General features: G+C 46.8%; 1 protein-coding gene across 1 annotated transcript in view; it reads left to right on the top strand.

The window, feature by feature from the left end:
* KCNT1 (potassium sodium-activated channel subfamily T member 1) overlaps nt 1–18,512 on the top strand; it is a 168,899-nt gene that overhangs the window by 107,589 nt on the left and 42,798 nt on the right. Inside the window, exons 7-14 of the mRNA XM_084649953.1 lie at nt 2,174–2,248; nt 3,318–3,401; nt 4,637–4,731; nt 7,895–8,075; nt 9,244–9,408; nt 10,422–10,558; nt 14,237–14,300; nt 18,233–18,341. Coding sequence (XP_084506079.1) covers nt 2,174–2,248; nt 3,318–3,401; nt 4,637–4,731; nt 7,895–8,075; nt 9,244–9,408; nt 10,422–10,558; nt 14,237–14,300; nt 18,233–18,341 — 910 coding nt within the window. The remainder of the gene's footprint in view (nt 1–2,173; nt 2,249–3,317; nt 3,402–4,636; nt 4,732–7,894; nt 8,076–9,243; nt 9,409–10,421; nt 10,559–14,236; nt 14,301–18,232; nt 18,342–18,512) is intronic.

Below are 18,512 nucleotides of genomic sequence, written 5' to 3'. Positions count from 1 at the left end.
GGGCCAGCTGGCCTGTGACAGGAGCTCAGCTGCGATGTTAAATCTTCCTTGCCTTCAGAAGTGAGGCTGAGCCTGTAAATTCCGCTTTTGCCACAGAGCTATTAGATTCATAACAGCTATTTTATCTCCCTTCTGCCAGGTGCCTGAAACCCCCTTGGACCAGTTTTCTGCACATCGGCATAGCTGTTCACCGCTATTCTCATTACAGCCCAGGCAGACGGATTATGCTCTGCATCATTTACTGAGATTTCCCACAAAGGCATCTCCAGACTAGCACAAATGGGGCACGTTTCAAACAACATGGATTTTCTTTTCGTTTTGTTGATTGACCTTCATTCTTCCTTTCTCCCCCAGTCTCCTCGGGCGCTACCGGTCAGGTGTGTGCAATGGCGGAGTCATTTGGTTTCGCACCGTCTCATAACCACCACCTTTTGTGGCAGCCTCAGCTTAGAAGCCACTGAGATAGAAATACCCTCTTAGCCATCGCGGTTCTCCGACCAGCTGGGGTTGGGGGCAGCATGGTGGGGGCCGTTCCTTGCTTCATCTCTTCTGTGGAGGAGGAGAAGACTTCTACCTACAGGACTGTCACTCTGGCTCCTCCTACCCTCAGAGAAAGAAGGCCTCAATAACAGTCATCTCAGAGTCCTCTGGAGCATTTTTCTTTTGATCTTTCTAGCCTGTGATATTTTTCTGGGCAGCTTCGTCATGCTGTGTGTAGATGGGTATATCAGCGCTGGCCTTTTCAGCCATGGGTCCTTTAGAGGGAACCCAATCTGGGTTTTCAATAAGATTTGCAGCACATTGGATGCCCTCTCTCATCCTCAGGCTTGTAGGCAGATGAGCTGATCCCTAAAATCCTGTCGCTTTAATCAGATGGTTCTACAGTCTTGTGTCTGGTGGGAAGGCTCTGCAAACTGGCTGCAGAGAGAGGGAGACAGGAGCGGCCTGATTCTCCATTGCTGACCCTTTGTGCATCACTTCCTCTAGTTCAAAGCGGGTGCAAGACATTGATTTTTGGTGGCATTTTGCAACCGCTTTGGGCTAATGTAAATGAGGCAAGAGGGAATCAGGCCTAGAAATTCTCTTCTCGCCTCTGTTGTGGGAATTGTTCAGACAATATAGAGGCTATTTGTCTTTTCTTGTATATCTTTCTCTGAGGCATCACAAGTTCAAGTAAATATATTCCAGTAGCTGGGCAGAAAGGGAGTTTTCCCTTGCTCACATTTGATTTCATGTCCTACCTAAGCCCTTCATTGACTCTTGCCGATGCACCCACCTGGATGAAGGAAAGACGCACAGAGCCCAGAATATTTTGGAATGGGGGAATCCAAAGAGATATCCGTATAAAATTGCCTATGGCCAGCCAGGAAAAACCCTAGAAGTGCTCTCATTTTACTCCTTCTCAAAGAGAATCTGGAGTGTCTCTAAAACAGAACACCGAGGAGTCCCGGGAAAGCTTGTCTGTCCACAATCAGGGGCCTCCCAAGTTAGAATTCAACGCTTGGTAGTGAGCAGGATACAATGGTTCGTCAGAACAGAGCTCTGTTGTAAACAGATGTCTCCCATTCTTTTTGATTGCTCCACCCACCCCAGAGGGCAACAGAGGGAGGACAACCCTAGGGAGGCTTTTAAAAAGCTCTAGTTACCTTGAAAAAGACAGAGAGCTGGGAAAATTGCTCCTGAAAGCAGAATGGTTCCCTGGAAATCCAGAGGCCTCTAAACGGGGTTAGAACTTGCTCCATTCAAGGTCAAAGGCCAGTGCACTGGCCCTTTGTTCTCCTGCTCTTCTTTCTAGCACCCTTTCCGTGGTTGCAGTGTGAGTGCCGACAGTGTTCTGGCAGAATATGACACGGTCCTGCTTCAAGGAGGCGATAGCCTAATGGTCTTTGCTGACTGTGTCATAAACTAAACTTCACTCAGAAATAATCCACTGACCTCCCACATCTCATCACCTTCCTGCTTGCTCCTCATGTCTTATCTAAAATGTACATCATAAGTTCTTTGGGAAAAGGACCAGGGCTGCTTCTGCCTGCCGTGAAATACCCAGCATTCTCCTGGCTGCTACAACATCATAACAACTGGAAATGACCCAAATCGGAACCTTTTAAATTGTCCTTTTCAGTATTCTTCTGGGATTATTTAATTAAACGATTAATTTTTTTTCATTCTGCAGGGAAACATCTGGGAGCAGATTTTTCGTATTTCATTCATCCTTGAAATGATCAACACGGTGCCCTTTATAATCACAGTAAGTGTTTGCTCTTGACATTTTTAAACCAATCACATTTCAATAAATGCTATGCTACAAAGTTTTCATTATGAAACCATGATTAATGGGCATCTGTCCAATGACAGGAAATGTTAAGAGCAGGTCAAGTCCTCTCCTCCAAATCTTTTTTTCAGTAACAAATGACTTTCTGTGGAGAATGTTCATTTTTGTTTACATTTTCCAGTTTCTTGATGGGTTCAAAATGCTTTTCATGAAATTCAGCTGGTTTCATTTCCATGTCAGAACCCAGGACTGGCTGCATTTCTCCTGGTTCCATGGTTGGTTGTGAACATGTTGCATAACTCTCTAGGATTGTATGGAAGATGGTCTGCCTGCCATCAGCCCTGAGACCGCATTGTTTGTGACCTACTCAGATACTGGCAGATGTAATCAAGACCCCTGTCCCAGTAGGGAGCTCACTGCAGGATCATGGCCAAACTTGGTAGCCATAATTCAGCTCCACCACTGTCAGCAACTTTGGAAGATGTAGCACAGCCAGTCTCAGGTGTTTGCATCTCCCCAAGTTTGCAATACTGCTCAATTATAGCCATGCAGTTGGCTAGTATAGTCACGGCTACAGCGACTTGGGGCAGATCACGAAAGCTCTATTCTAAGGTCTGGAACTTGAACTGATGTGAATCAATGTAGTTCCATTGAAATCAGTAGTGTTATGCCAACTTGCACCAACAGAGGAACGGCCATACTGGGTCAGACCAATGTTCCATCTAGCCCAGTGTCCTGTCTTCCGCCAGGGGCCAATGCCAGGTGCTTCGGAGAAAATGAACACAACAGGTAATCATCAAGTGATCATCCCCTGTCACCCATTCCCAGCTTCTGGCCAGTTGAGGCTCTGACCCTACCTTTGTAACAGGCAGTTTCTGTACTCCTTTGAGGCCAATTATCCTCATCTATTCCTCTGCCAAAACTTTGGAATTTAGATTCTTAGGAGTAGGGCTGCTAATTGACTGTTAATGACTTATTTAATAAAGGAGCATTGATTTTTGTGAGTGTTTTTCAAGTAAACCCGCAAATAACTATTGTTTTCTAGATATTCTGGTCCCCTTTACGGAATTTGTTTATTCCAGTTTTTCTGAACTGCTGGCTGGCCAAGTACGCCCTGGAAAACATGATAGTGAGTAGCCAAAGATCACCCGCTCCCTTCCAGTGTAACCAGAAGAGTAGCCTGGCAGTCTCCTTACTGTTGCTTTCTGGATGCTTGTTTTACACTAATATTGAGAGAGAAACTGTAAATTTCAGACGTCCTTAACCATGCCCCATCTTTGGAGAGTATCTTGATGCTCTCCACTTGCTACCTTAAATCAAGAGGTAGCGGGCTCTGATGTGCTCTAGGACCTATTGTCCTGTGGATTATGCTGCCAAGAGGGTGACTCAAATTTACACTTAGGGCCAGATTTTCAAGTGCACAGAACCCACAACTGGGGCCAAATGCTTAAAAGACCCTGGCACCCAATAGCTCCCATTGTGACCCTTAGTACCAGATTTAGAAACTTTTCTGAAAATCTGGCCACTTACTGAGGTCCCTAAATGGGATTTGAGTTCTACGGGAGATCTGAATCCTTCTGAAAGCTCTGCCCATGGGGACTACAGATGAATTCTTAAGACTGTGTTCACAGAATGCTTCTAAATTGCATGTTAATGGGTACTTTGAAACTGGCTCTTAGCCATGTGGCACAATTCTCTGTGCATTATTTATTATTATTAGTTAGTTATATTTTTGTTTATTTCATGTTTATTATGGCTGTGCATAAGGGCCAACCAAGAATTCAGCCCCACTGTGCTAGGCATTGTACAAACACAGACCCGTAGACAGTCCCTGCCCCAAAGAGCTTGCAATGTTACAACAGGACAGAAACGGCTTTTCCCATTTATCTTCCCATTTCCCTCCATCTGTCATCTCTACATCCTCCTCATGACCCAGGCTTGCTACCTCCAGGCCTTAACTGCCTCCTCCTCACCTTCCATGCACAGGATCGCTCCAGTCTCTGTCACTAGATCCTCTTCATCATTGGTCTCTTCCGCACCATCCCTTGCACTAATGCCCTTACCTGTGACTTGGCCCTCTCCCCCCCCCCCCCGCAACTTGGCTGCATTCAGAAGTGATGCCTCACAATGCCATTTTCAGAGCTGCACTCTGCAGTGTCTCAGATTTGGGGACAGAATAGGCCAGTACTTATTCCTTACAGAAATGCATGTGATACTTTTTTAAAAGGGACAGATTCTGGCCTGACTTGCTTCCTTCACAACCCTTTGGAAGTCAGCAAGGTTGCAAAGGTGTAATGGAGGGGCAGGTTTGCATCCAAGTATTTATCCTAGTCGTCCACCAAGTGTGACTTCTCCTTTTTTCAGAATGACCTGCACCGAGCGATACAGAGAACGCAATCCGCCATGTTCAATCAGGTGCTGATTCTGATTTGCACCCTGCTGTGTCTTGTTTTCACAGGGTAAGGAGTTTTGTTTGGTTTTTCTAAACCCTTGACCTGGCTGCGTGCCACATTCATTCATGAAATAAATAATGTGACATAAGACAGTGATTAAATAGATGGAGGGAAAGGCTAAGGCCTTGATCCTGCAAAGGCTTACGTATGGGCTTAGCATTTTACTCAGTGAGGAGTCATGTGCGTGACTCGGGCCCTAACAGAGGGTGGTAGACTGTGGTGGTCTGAAATGTGATAGGCCGAACTTTATTCTGTGAGTGTCACTTACTTTTATCCTGTTGCTGTGGCAGGAAAAATCATGTTAGAGCCTCTTCCGGCTGCAGGTTGCCCAGCTTTCTGGAGCAGAAAGTTGTGTAGGGAGGCTGCTTAGCAGGCTGTGAGTTTCCTACCCATTTGACATGAAGCTCCAGCCCAACGTGCAATGAGACAAACAGACTCAGTCATGTCATAGGAATGTGACTTAAGAAAATAAAAACCCTCTGTTGGATGCATGATGTGTTGTGGGTGTTTTTTGTTTTTTTTTTTTTGTTGTAACACAACCAAGTCAGCCCAGTAGAGAGTGTTTTTCAATCACTCTTTGAAGTATGGCCCCTCGGATGATGACATGTGGCAAGATACACGATAGACCAATTACACTGCTGTTCCCTGTGGATATGATCTGAGGCCAAGTGCTCTTCTAGGTGGTTAGAATCATCATGTGGCCGTGCTGCTAGCAGTCAGACACAAAGGCAGAAGTGTTGATCTATTGATTTTTTTTTTTCTGACTCCTTTCCCTTCTCTTCATCGTCATGCAAAAATATTTGTTTCCTCTTTAAGCAGTGGGAGGAAATATTGTTCACCTCTGGAGGGCAAAGATGTCAGTGTCCAGATAACCTATCATGTATTTGCTAACTGGCTGTTGCTTCTGTTGTTGGAGGTGGGGGGCAGGGGGAGAGACAGAAGCTTCTTTACTAAAAGTGGCATTGATTCAATGGTTTCAGAGTAACAGCCGTGTTAGTCTGTATTCGCAAAAAGAAAAGGAGGACTTGTGGCACCTTAGAGACTAACCAATTTATTTGAGCATGAGCTTTCGTGAGCTACAGCTCACTTCATCGGATGCAACGGTGTTTCAATGGTGTTTTCACCCCCTCTTGGTTAAAGTCCCTCCTACGTGGTGCTCTTGGGGACAAAGAGACACCGGGAGGGGGAGCACGGCTGAAGGGGCTTCCATAGCAGAAGCTGTCTTGCTCTCAAAGGTCTAATGGAAAAGTCAACTAAACCGACTTGATAAGTTACCATGTGCACTTTGTCGGTGCTATTTCCTGTTGACCTGAACAACGGAGAATAGAGTGTTTGGGGTAGGGGTGAATTCTCATGCCCCTGAGTGGGTGCTGGGATTGATTAACTGCCTGGCTCCCATTGGCTTTCATTGGAGGAGTGCACCAAAACCCTATACTGTGATTTGGAAACTTGCAGGAGATTCTACCCATGGCTGCAGCAGGAATTTTCCAGTCTGATTCCAGTTGGATTCTGTAGAGTTCTGGAGAGGTCTATATATTGATCAAAGCATCATAGTTTAGGGCTGTTTACCCAAACCAAACTGAGCTCCCAAGCCTTTTTATCTCCATCCATCACAAATTATACAGGGCCAAATCGTGGGTCCATTGAGCTCTAGGGGAGCTTTTATCATTGGTATCAATGGGGTCAGTATTTAGTTTTATGGGATTAAGGCCCAGATCTGGTGTAAATCAGCATTTGACTTTGATGGAGCTATGCCACTTTACACCAGCTGGAAGTGACCCTCAATGTTCAGAACACCTTTTTGTAGCATTTTGGGTTGTTGTTTTTTTAACTTTTTTAGAGCCTGATCTTCAGAAGTGCTGTCGGCTGATAAAAGAATCAGATGCGCTCCACTGACTCAGAGAGTCTCCTTACTTTGCTTTGTCTTCCTGATCATTTAGCCTCAGGCAGATCAATTCCTGTTTTAGGAGCCAATGATTGTCTCTAATTACATGATTTTATCCGAAACTTGTTAATTGGAGCATGCCAGGATCCTGGCTGGCTTATGTAAGTGTACATGGCTCAGAGCAGGGCAATAAGTGCTGTCATGTCCAGGGAGATACTGGTGATTTTCGAAGGGGAGATATTTGTTGGACACTAATTCAGCTGCGATGGCTTGTACATTAAGGCCATTGCATTTCCTAAATATGCTATTCATCTGGAGGAGGTTACCATGGTTGCTTGATTGCCATTTGTCTAATGGGCCATGGAGGCATCTGCTAATTAACAGAACCCTTTACGCCATGCACTTAGAACTACATGGACCTCTTTCCATTGTTAGGTAGTTAGTGTCTAATTAGACTTTTGGCATTTTCTTATATCTCCACTGATCTGGACTGGAATGTAACATACCAGTTAAGCTGTAAGTAGATACAAAGTAAAGCTGATGAGTATGATAGGTCTAAACATCCTGACGGGTCTTTTTACGTAAAAAGAAGCCATAGTACACTTTGCCTTTAGCAGCTCATGCCCTCTGTGACTCTATATGTATTTCCTGGCCTGTTGGATAGCACTGGAATTCAATTCCAAGGCCACTTCTACATTATTTCTGTTCACCAAGATGACTTTTAACCTGCATGCCTCTCAAGTGATGCTGACTGACTACTGAGGAGATAAGCTACTTGGTTCCAGAGGGTTTGTCATGAGATTGAGAGCCCTTAATGTCATCTGAGTCATATCAAGGATGGAATGAGCTTCCTGTTTACCTTTCGGCAACACTCTGTCGGAAACAGAGGGCCTCGGACTCCAAGCTGCCTACATAAGTGGCATTGCACTACTGGAGTGTGGTACCTGATGTCAAGGGTTTGGGGTAACGTTCTGGTGAGCATGTTAATTGAGGGGGCGGGTTATCTGAGCCAAATCGAACCTCTAAACTAGAAGTGCTGTCAAGCTGGCCAGATTTATCCCACTGACCATACTGGTGATACACCAGGGATTAATTCTGCCCATGAGTCTGGTAGGTTCAAGGCTTCTTCTAGGGCATTCTCCTGCAAGCACCAGAGGGCCCTCTTCCCCCACGGCACCAGTAGGAGTGGAGGGCATTACACATTGCAGGATCAGGAACCTGATGTTCATGGAGTGCCGTGTGAAAGCCTAATTGACACATGCTCCCTTTTCCCCCTCCTTCCAGAACCTGTGGCATCCAGCATTTAGAAAGAGCAGGTGACAACCTCTCCCTCTTCAAGTCCTTCTACTTCTGTATCGTCACCTTCTCCACCGTGGGCTATGGAGATGTGACCCCAAAGATCTGGCCCTCGCAGCTCCTGGTGGTGATAATGATTTGTGTTGCCCTCGTCGTGCTGCCCCTCCAGGTAAGTGACACAGTCGTGAAGAAAAAGATGCGCTCAGCCTACATTAGAAATGCCGGTGTTGCTGGCATGTCATGGCTCGTGAGAAGGACCAGCAGCAGGGTGATTTCCACCTGACTAACCAGTTGACCAGGAACATGATTTGAGATTTCCAGAGGAGACAGAGGAATTCTCAACCCAGGGCATGGAGGGAACTTAGTTTCTGCTCTGAGGCACTGTCAACCAACGGCTGAGCTGTGGCGTTCGATGCATCACGTCTGGGAGCAAACCAGCCAGTGCTCCTTCTCCACCAGCCAACCGCATAATGTGACAATGACAGCCTGTTGTCTGCAGTTTTCACTGTCTGTCACTGCTTAGTGTCAGATGAGGGGAATAGGGAAATGCTCTCAGAAAAGGTTTTCTTCTGGGATTGAATAGCCAACATGAATTTCCTTCCCATCTGTCCTTAAATGGAACAGTCAGAAGTGCGTGTGCGCACGCTAGCAGGATAGCTAGAAAGCACATTGTCACCGTTTGCAGGTACCTCCCAGAAATGGCTAAGATGGCATGCGAGAGAGCTGTGGGGATGAATTTTGTCACAAAGGGCCATAAGCAAAAAGAAATCTCAACCATTGCCCCAGCACAAGAGAGATTCACCAACATAATCGGAAATGCTCTGTATATGCTGTGCTGTACGTTCACATACTGTGATGTGAGTTCATTTTGCCATGTGTGTTGAGTAGCCATATGTGTGACAATACAGGCATGCCTAGCACTGTACAGGGCATGTACGCTACAGAAAATCTCAGGATGTCTGTCATTTAATGTTTCTTGAAATGAAGCAACCCATTTCCAAGAGGGTGTATAGGTTAACACGTGTGTGTCCAGTCTGTCTACCCTATCTGTGTCTTCTCCATTCTCTCTCTCTTACAGGCATTTGCATGATGCCCGTCACCCTAGCATTAAACACAGATTACATTCCTGTATATTACACACAACATTGTACATGTATAAACTCAACTGTCCTTTATTCAGAGCTCTCTTAACCTTGCACAGGTGTATGTGGCTAACCAGGGGACGTAATAACTATGGATGTGCAGTTTGTAACCATGAAAGTGTTCTGAATGTTTGAATGTATTCAGCCCACCTCACAGTCTGTCTCACCTCAGGAGCTGTCTGCCTTTGTTTGCAGTTTGAGGAGCTTGTGTACCTCTGGATGGAACGTCAGAAATCAGGAGGGAATTACAGCCGCCACCGAGCACAGACGGAGAAACACGTTGTCCTTTGTGTCAGTTCCCTCAAGATTGACCTCCTGATGGACTTTCTGAATGAGTTCTACGCCCATCCCCGGCTGCAGGTAAAGGCAGTGGTGTCTTATTTCAGGGCAACCGTTGTTAGCAGTTTAATAAGTGTCCTTACTGAGCTCTCGGTGCCGCTAGACGTTGCTGAAGGTAATGATAGCACCACCCGGCACTTAGCGCATGGAAGAGGGAAGCAAAGGATATGTGACAGGAACACATATGAGGTAAAAAACATCAGTTCAACCAGATTAGTCCTCAGTATGGTCTGGTAATTGGTTTCAATTCACTATATAGAATGCCTGAATCAGTATATGGAAACATCACAGAAGAAATATATGTTGTAGTGGTCCTGGTAGATTCAACAGCCTGCAGTACATACCTGCCTCTATGCCACAACAGTGGACACACTCTACAGGGGCTAGTTCGGGTTTTTCTGCAGTGTTTGTTGCTATAGTATCCAAGCACATTGCATACGCCTATATAAATGTGTTGGTTTTTTATGTTGGAAGGTGTTTACCGAATTGAATGCCTTATACTATATAAATAAAATGTGTGCCTGTCGAACCCCAGATGATTTACCCAGCTCCTAATGGAATAATCAGGTCTAATCAGCACTGTTTTTCAGTGAATGGGTGTAACTTTCACCCCACTACTATTGAGAGTAGCTCACATGCACCCTGTATTTGCATTTAATTCAAGAACCAATCAAGATTTCGCTGTCGTCATTGTTAGTCTTGGCTCAATATAGATTTCATTTTTTAAGTCTTGTTAATTTCTCTAAATACACAGAGCCCCACTTTTCTGAGCCAAATGTTCAGTCTTTTAATAATTCAATTGTCAGATGTGCTTACATTAGAGCTATTGTGCAAACATGATTGGGGAAAACTCTGTGTGTGCTTCCAAATGCTTGTGACATCCCAGCGCTGGTGCAAAGTGATATCACACCATTCATAGTGTAATGCTGAAACCTGTATAGAATTGCATGCTCAATTGGTGAGTGAAATTATCTTACCAAGCTTACTTATCTTACTGTCAGGCTGACAAGCAAACACTAGCTTTTCTCTTTCAGGATTACTACGTAGTGATACTTTGTCCAACAGAGATGGATATACAAGTTCGGCGGGTCCTTCAGATTCCTCTGTGGTCTCAGCGAGTGATATATCTTCAGGGGTCTGCATTGAAAGATCAGGATCTCATGAGAGCAAAGTGAGTATAGAGCCAATCCTAGCAAGACCAACAGAGGTACTGGAGGGGAATAGCTCTCCAAGACTCCTATTATGGCTACCAGCATATGTGTTCTCTGTTATTCAGAGCAAGAACTGTGCATATCTGTAATGTAGCATTGATTACACTGTTATACAGCTTCCTTGATAAGCATGAAAGAGTCAAAACACTCCAGCAGGGAAACTTCTCTCACTGGTGGGTGGCCCCAATAGCCAATCTAAGCTATATAGTTTTTTAAAAGAGGAATGCTGGACATTACAGTGCAAAGCTCCAAGCAGTGGCTACAATCCATCGTTGTTAAAATGCATGCTATTTTGTATGCTATTGCCTAAAAATTTGGACAATTCACATCAGCCAGACACAAAGGTGAAAAGCTGCCATGAAGAAAAGCAGCTTACTAAGGCCTGGTTTACACTAGAAAATTAAGTTGGTTTAACTACATCACTCAGGGGTGTGAAATAGCTACACCACTGAGCGGCGTAGTTAAGCTGACCTAACCCGCAGTGGATACAGTGCTAGGTTGCCAGAAGAACTCTTCCTAGCTACCATCTCTCGGGAGGTGGATTAGCTATGGTGACGGGACAAGCCCTCCACCCTGACCCCGTCGGTGTAGGTATGTCTACACTGAAGCATTACTATGGCACAGCTGTGCCTCGGAAGCATTTCAAGTGTAGACAAGCCCTTATTAAGGCCATCCATTTCAGGACTGACTGCTCAAGATATAACAGTAACTGATGCAAACAGTAAAGCCCACATTTAAACATCACTGTCACCATTCTCTCATAGGCTGGCATGTTAGTCTGACCCCAGTTTAAACAGTCATGAAAGATTCATGCACCACAGATGTCAGTTTTCTCTGCCATCACTGCAAAAGTCTGAAAAATAGACTTCAGATAATTGAACTCTCTAGCTAGGTGTTCTTCATTTTGTGGATAACAAGCCTTGAGAGGTGGACTGGAAATGTAATATTGGGGCTTTACAATTCTTTAAAGGCTGCCAATTACTAGTTCCTTTTGGATTCAATCCTACCCCAGTAGAACTCTCTTAAGAAACTCTACACTTAGCTGGTTGTTAAGGAGCCTAGAATAATGGATTGAAATTTGTTCTTATTTCTGGATTCAGCAGCCAGTCCTAGAAATTGACAGCAGGAGCCACAAAAACCCAGATTTATCATCTCCTGCGAAATGCAAGAGCCTGGATGTCCAATGCCTCCTTCTCCCCAAGAGCTGGAGAAATAAAAGAGAATAAAACCCCCCAAAGAACCTGCTTTTACTAACTGTGTAACTCTAACTGTATCCAGTAAAGTAACTGGTAATAATAGTTGCCCTTCTAGACCTGAGGATCTCAAAGCACTTTGCAAATATGAATTGTGACTCGCAGTGCCCCTGAGAGGTAGATTAATTCTGTGTTTATTTTTCGGGTGACTTGCCCCAGGGCACACTTGAGTTAGCAGTAAGGGCAGAAGTGGAGTTGAGGAGGTGCAAGTCCAAGCCCCCTGGTCCAACTATTAGGAAACATTTGCTAGCTGGAGCGAGATGTGGCCCCCACACAAGTAAGGGCTGCATGGGGCAGGGGAACTTGGTGCAGTAATGTGGTAAAGCTTCTTGCTATTTAATATTGTGCATTTCACGTGGATTGCTCATTTCTGGAGGAAGAGCACTTACAAGAAACTATCACAGCCAGGACTCTTCCAGGATAAAATGTGTGTGGAGGGGCACCTGTGTGTCTTTTAAGTGTGAGGTTCATTCCTCGCCCGCACCCCCAGTCCACACAGAGCCACAAAGGGAGACTGGAGATTTGTCCTCACTAAGGGGTTTTGCCCCAGAGGAGTTGCACCGGGGCAAGCCGCTAGTGTAGACACACCTGAAACGAGAGTACGCCACACAGGTGCAAGTCACTTTTTACACCTGCGCGACACGTCTGTTGGGGGTTTGCTCTGGTGCAGCACTTTGATAAAGTTACTCCGGTGCAAAAATCCTCAGTTCAGCCAAGCCCTGGGAAATGCATTTCCAGAGGCTCCTAGCGCAGTTCAAGCAGGCAAGTTCTAGCATGTATAATTGTGCAGATTTGTATATACATTCGGCAGGCCTTTCCCTTTGCCCAGTGCTGCTCTGTGTGGCTCTCCCCATACAATGGACTCTCTCATCTCTGGTGACTCAAGGAACCACCTGTGTCCGACAAGTCCGGGTAGGATCCTGGTGCAGAGTTGCTTTCCAATGCAGAATGTTAAGAAGCAATGACCCATCCCTGCTGCCCTGCCTGGTGCACGTTTATTATTAATCGTGTTTATTACGACAGTGCCTAGGGCTGGCCGAGAACCGGCACTGTTTGTGCTAGGCACTATACAAACCTAGGGCATGTGTTCACTGCAGAGTTAACTCCAACTTTTACTTGGCTATAGCCCCTTATCTGTCTCCTGTCTTCATACAAAACTCTCTCCCCTGAGTATGCTGGTGCTTTGCATTCAGGCTAGCTGGCCTGTTGTGGGGTATAGGCTAACCCCATGGTAGCCTGCCCTCTTTGCAATGCAAATGCAGGCTAACCATTTGAGCACTGATAGTCCTCTAGTGCCTTCTCAGATTCCCCCCAACCCATGTGCCAGACAAGTTCTCCCACAATTCACTGGGAAAGAATCATAGAGCGGCTGAGCTTCCTGCAGAGCTAAGAGCTTTGGGATATGCCCCAGAAGTCCTAGTGCGTCACACGAGGGAGCGCAGTGGCAGTGTGGATGCAGTCAGTGGGCACACTCGCGTCTGGCTCTGCAGCGTGGCTGCTCCGACCCGTGTGCTGATCACCTGAGTTAACTTTGCAGTCGAACTAGACAAGACAGATGCAGAGATATGACGATGGCAATTAGAGCCGCTTTCCACTGCTCACCAAGTGTTTCGTGTCTGCCGCCTGCCAGAGCCAGAAGCTCCCTTGTTTAATTACCTGAGCCTTGCCAGGTCCTCCCACTGCTGAAATAAAACCGTGGAGAAATACTGGATGGCTTTCTGTGGCATTCACACCCGCCTGTGCAGAGAGCTAGCCATCTGCTCGCAGTCCTCTTGGCTCCCTCTGTGGGGGGTGGCATGATGCTCCCCAGAGGTACTCAGGGCTGTGAGGCACCTCGCCGCTACCTGCCCTTCACGTGAAACAGCCTCATTTCTGCCCGCTGTAGCTCAGCTCCCTGAAACCAAAAGCCTCTAGCTATGCAAGCCACCAACCGTGTTGTCTCTGTGCTGGCTAGTGACAGACACACACCAACCCCAGCATCCCCTGGAGGCGTCCCCCTGCCTGTAACCAGCCTGTAACCACAGGACGCTCACAGACATGATCAAGTCACTGTCCCCAAGGGAACAGTATGCACATGGTTTGACTGGTACAACTGGGATCAGGCCCTTTATAACACCCCTGCTGTTCCCAGTCTGTTGTATTTAATTTGCTACATATTTACTAACAGCAGCATGAAATGGCCTTCTTGCAGGTTACCTCTGCTCCTTCTTGTAATGTGACAGGGATGGGAAGGAGGGCTGATTCCCAGCAAACGTTAGCAGTGCCCACGTGTGCCATCTTTTCTGACCACCCAGAAACCAGGCCAGGAGACTCTCTAGCTGACTGCATGTCAGATGAACAAGCTCCCTGGCTGTGCGTGATTCACAGAACCCTTTGTGTTTTCAGGATGGATAACGGAGAGGCCTGTTTCATTCTCAGCAGTCGAAACGAGGCGGACCGCACGGCCGCGGTAAGACAGGGCTGGGCTTATTGGCAATTCATAGCTGTTAAAGCCAGAGGGGACCATTATAATCTAGTCTGGCCTCCTGCATAACCCATGCCAAAGACCCTCCCTCCGAAAGGAGGTGGCAGTTAGCAGAGTCTGGTTTTGATCTCTGGACCTCTGGTTATAGGTGCTAACAAACTTACAATGCTAATACTAATTTACATTGCCTGGGGCAAGTTATCCCATCCCTTCCTAGGGCAGGGATTCTTGTTCTTTCCTCTGAAGCATCTGCTCTTGAAGACAGAGATACTGGACTGGAGGGAGTCCTAGTGTGAGCCAGTATGGTAATGCCAATGTTTCTCTCCTAAGTGTCAAAAACAACAGGCGCATTTAGCGACAGGCTGTCTACCGCTCCCCAGCCAGGCAGGCCATGGTGACATTTTGCTGCCTTGTGATGCTTTTGTCATTTGTGTTCATGGTGCATAAGCTGGGATTGGCAGAGCTGGGGCTTTGGGGATCACCTTGAACTGTGTGAGCTAGAAACATCCCCACCCTGCATGCAGTGGAAAAAATACCCAAGAAGAGAGGCCTAAAGAAATTGGAATTAGGAACTGAGGTATCTGACGGTGATCATGAAATGCATGTTCTGAAGTGTGGGGTCTCTTACCGTGCCCAGATAAAGCTGTGGGAAGGAGACTAGGTGGAAAGTTAGATCACAGCTGGTGGGATTTTCCACAAGAAGGGCCAGGTGGCAAAGAGATCATGATACAACAACACAAGACACTGAGGTTGGGAAGAGCAATCTGAGAGGTTGGGGGCCAATTTAGTTGTGCGACCAGAGGGGCTGACCACAGGGGCTGACTCCATACCCAAATGCCTGCCACCAGAATGAGTCAGACCCACATCTAAAGCGGGGTGCATTGAAACAGAGGTTCTCAACCCAGGGATCACGACCTGCGGGGATGGGCCATAAACAGCTATCAGGAGGTCACAACTCACTCAGCTCTCCCCCGAGTGCTAAATAAGAGAGAGGTCCTGGCTGGATGGAACGGATAGTCCTTGGGGGTGGGGGAATGCTGGTATGCAAAGGGGATCCTAGTATGGCAAAGGACGAGAACCACTGCATTAAAATATGGTGGCATTCTGCACCCACGGTGTTTTTCCATGTTAATGCATGTGCCAAGGGGCTGTGTCCGTATTGCTGAAAAGATTCCCATGTTCCTATTTGCTGGTCTTGCTGTTTTCGTGATGGTCTCTGTGTGTCAGATTGTCTCATCGGCTGGTGCATATTTACTGAGATGCATAAAACTGGAAAAAAGCCGCAGTGCGGCCAGTTTCTCCAGACAGGCCTGGGGAGACCGCGTGTGGCTAGCTGCAGCTACACCAGCTTTTCAGTTGCGGACTGTTCTGTTTGGTTCCAGGACATGTTTCTCCTCTGTCTTGTTTTTTTCTGGACTGAACCTTTGCTCCCACTATTGGCCTGAATGGGCTGTAGCCCCTGGTGGGAAGAGCAGAACGTCCCTGTCGAGTAGTGAACTCTTGTTGGCTTTATGTTCCCATGGGGCAAGAGAGATGCGTTAGCTGGGATTTACAGTGAGGTCACAGACCAGTTTACAGTCACGGTTACCATGCAAGTGTGTGGGCTGCCATCAGGTCAGGACTGTGACTTTGCCACGGCCACAGGGAAGGGGAAGAGGGCCATGAGAGAGAACACGTGAGCTTGAAAAAACCTGCCAATGGGCCAGGTCCCCAAGGCGTTCTCCTGCCAGGCTAACTCCTGAGTAAGGAGACAATAAAGATTTCACCGTTTGGCCCTGTGTGAATCACCAGAAACGTCAGTGGAAATCGTTCAGAAATGAGGAGCTGCTCTCAATGGATCCAGAGTCTCTGCATTAGAGTTCCCCATTGAGAGAGCCTCTGAAGGCTGAAATTTCATCTCTAATCAACATCATTGTGCCAAGGTCCTTGCTACCCTGTGCCTAGGCCTGCATGGCACCTTTGTAACAGGGAGCTGGGAGATTTCAGGTCAGGTACGTCTACATTTCAATAAAAGACCCATGGCACAGCTGGCATGGATCAGCTGACTCTGGCTGGGGCTGAAAATTGCAGTGCAGACATTTGGGCTTGAGCTCAGAGACCCAACCCCTTCCAGGCTTCCAGGCCAAGCCCAAACATCTACACTGCTACTTTTTGCCCTGCAGCCTCAGCTCCACGAGCCTGAGTCAGCTGATCCAGGCTCCAAGACCCAGTGTTGTGTGTGTGTGTGTGTGGGGGGGTGTTATTGCAGTGTAGATGTAACGTTACAGAGAACAGGCGTAGGGTAACCACTCCCCATGGTTCAGGGAATAGCCTGAACATCTGTCTGTGGAGTCAGGTGACTCCCCTCCAATGTTCCCTCTAATTTTTGCCAGGCCGTGTGCGCAAAAAATTTCTTCTGCGCAAATTTTTGTGTGTGTGGTGTTTCGCCATGTGCATGGGGTTTAGGATCTGTGTGTGCGTGCACAGTTTAGAGGGAACAGTGGTCCCCTCTCCCATGTTGTAGACACACTCAGGTGACTCTAGACAGTCCCTGCCTAGCCTGCTCTTCTGTATGTTTTTAAAATGAAACGTAAAGTGCATCATGTTTCCTTTGGGCAGTTTGGTGTGTTTGACTGGTCAAGTGACTCTTTACTTCCTCTGTGAAACTCTGCGCTGATCCGATTCCTGTCAGGTTATGTCTACACTTCAAACACTACAGCTGCACCTCTGTAACTGTGCCGCTGTAGCGCTTCTGTGTAGACACTGACTACACTGCCTGGAGGGGTCTCCTGTTGGCGTAGGTAATCCACCTCCCTGAGAGGCCCCTAGTGCTATGTAATCCAAAGGTTAGGTCACTATTGCTACGTCTCTCAGGGGTGTGGATTTTTCATGGAAATGTACTCTTTAATTACTGAATCAATTCAAACCTTACTAAAACCGTTGCAATAACAAATTGGTAACACAGAGATTGATGAGAAGGCTGCTAACAGAGATGGCAGTAGAAGCTTGTGTGTTAAGATCAAGAGGTCTGGGGTTCAATCACTTGAATTTAAGCGCATCATCTAACAAACTCTGGAGGGAAATGACGATACGGTTTGAATACGTCACTGGAACCAGCTAAATGAGAGGCATGGTCTGCCTGCTGCCCTCTGGTTGGAGAATGAACAGAGGTGCCTGGGGAAGGACACACCAGGTTGATGTGGGAGGAAGTGACCCGCAGAGTGAAAGTCAGGGTCTCTTTAGGACCCCTTCTAGGTCTGTTTCTTTAGCCAGGGAGGAACCCGCCCTTGACTAGTGGCCACAGAACAAGTTAAGCATAGGGTGGCACTCCTCACGTGGGGTGGGGACAGGTTTCAGAGTAGCAGCCGTGTTAGTCTGTATCCACAAAAAGAAAAGGAGTACTTGTGGCACCTTAGAGACAAACAAATTTATTTGAGCATGAGCTTTCGTGAGCTACAGCTCACTTCATTGGATGCATGTTCATATTGAATTATTTACCAAGATTTCAGGCATATCTTCTCATCAGATCCCTGGGGAGGTGGGCAGGTGTGTAACCCTCCGTGCTGGTATTGGGATGACTCAGATTCCAACATGTACCTGGTGTGTATGGTCTTTGTCAGATTCTGTGTATATAGCAAATCAGTTACTGATCTGGGATATCAGGAGGTTAAGGCTGGGCTATTCAAAGGACCCTGCAGGAAATGTGCAAATCCTAGACTGAACTCCTGTTTTTCCTGTTTCACTTCCAGACTCCACATTTGTTCTGGAGGGGCAGCTTGGGAGGGTTGGGTGTTTGCAGTGAACCTGCCCATGCTTGTTTCTCTGTGATCACAAGGCACTATTGCTTGTGAATTAAGCCCAAAACATGGAGGTGCTGGAACCTACCCAGCTGCCAGAGAGATGCTTATAGCGTTGCTCTTGCCTTTCTCTTTCATCAGGACCATCAGACCATCCTGAGAGCCTGGGCTGTGAAGGATTTTGCGCCCAACTGCCCCCTCTACGTTCAGATTCTAAAGCCTGAAAACAAGTTTCATGTCAAGTTTGCGGGTGAGTTTGGTGTGAGCAGATATGGGCTTCCCCCGGAAGGCCAGATCCGCCTGCCTTACTCACACCAGGAACCCCGAGGGGAGACTTATTGCTGAATACAGCCACCAATCTACAGATGTTCCCAAATATTCGTTGCTACTCACCACCAATGGGTTCCAGTGTTTCTTCCAG

This window comes from Lepidochelys olivacea, assembly GCF_965140295.1.
Source record: "Lepidochelys olivacea isolate rLepOli2 genome assembly, chromosome: 16".
Lineage (NCBI taxonomy): Eukaryota > Metazoa > Chordata > Testudines > Cheloniidae > Lepidochelys > Lepidochelys olivacea.
Note: the sequence above shows the minus strand (reverse complement) of the source record. Positions and strands in the feature narration are given on the sequence as shown.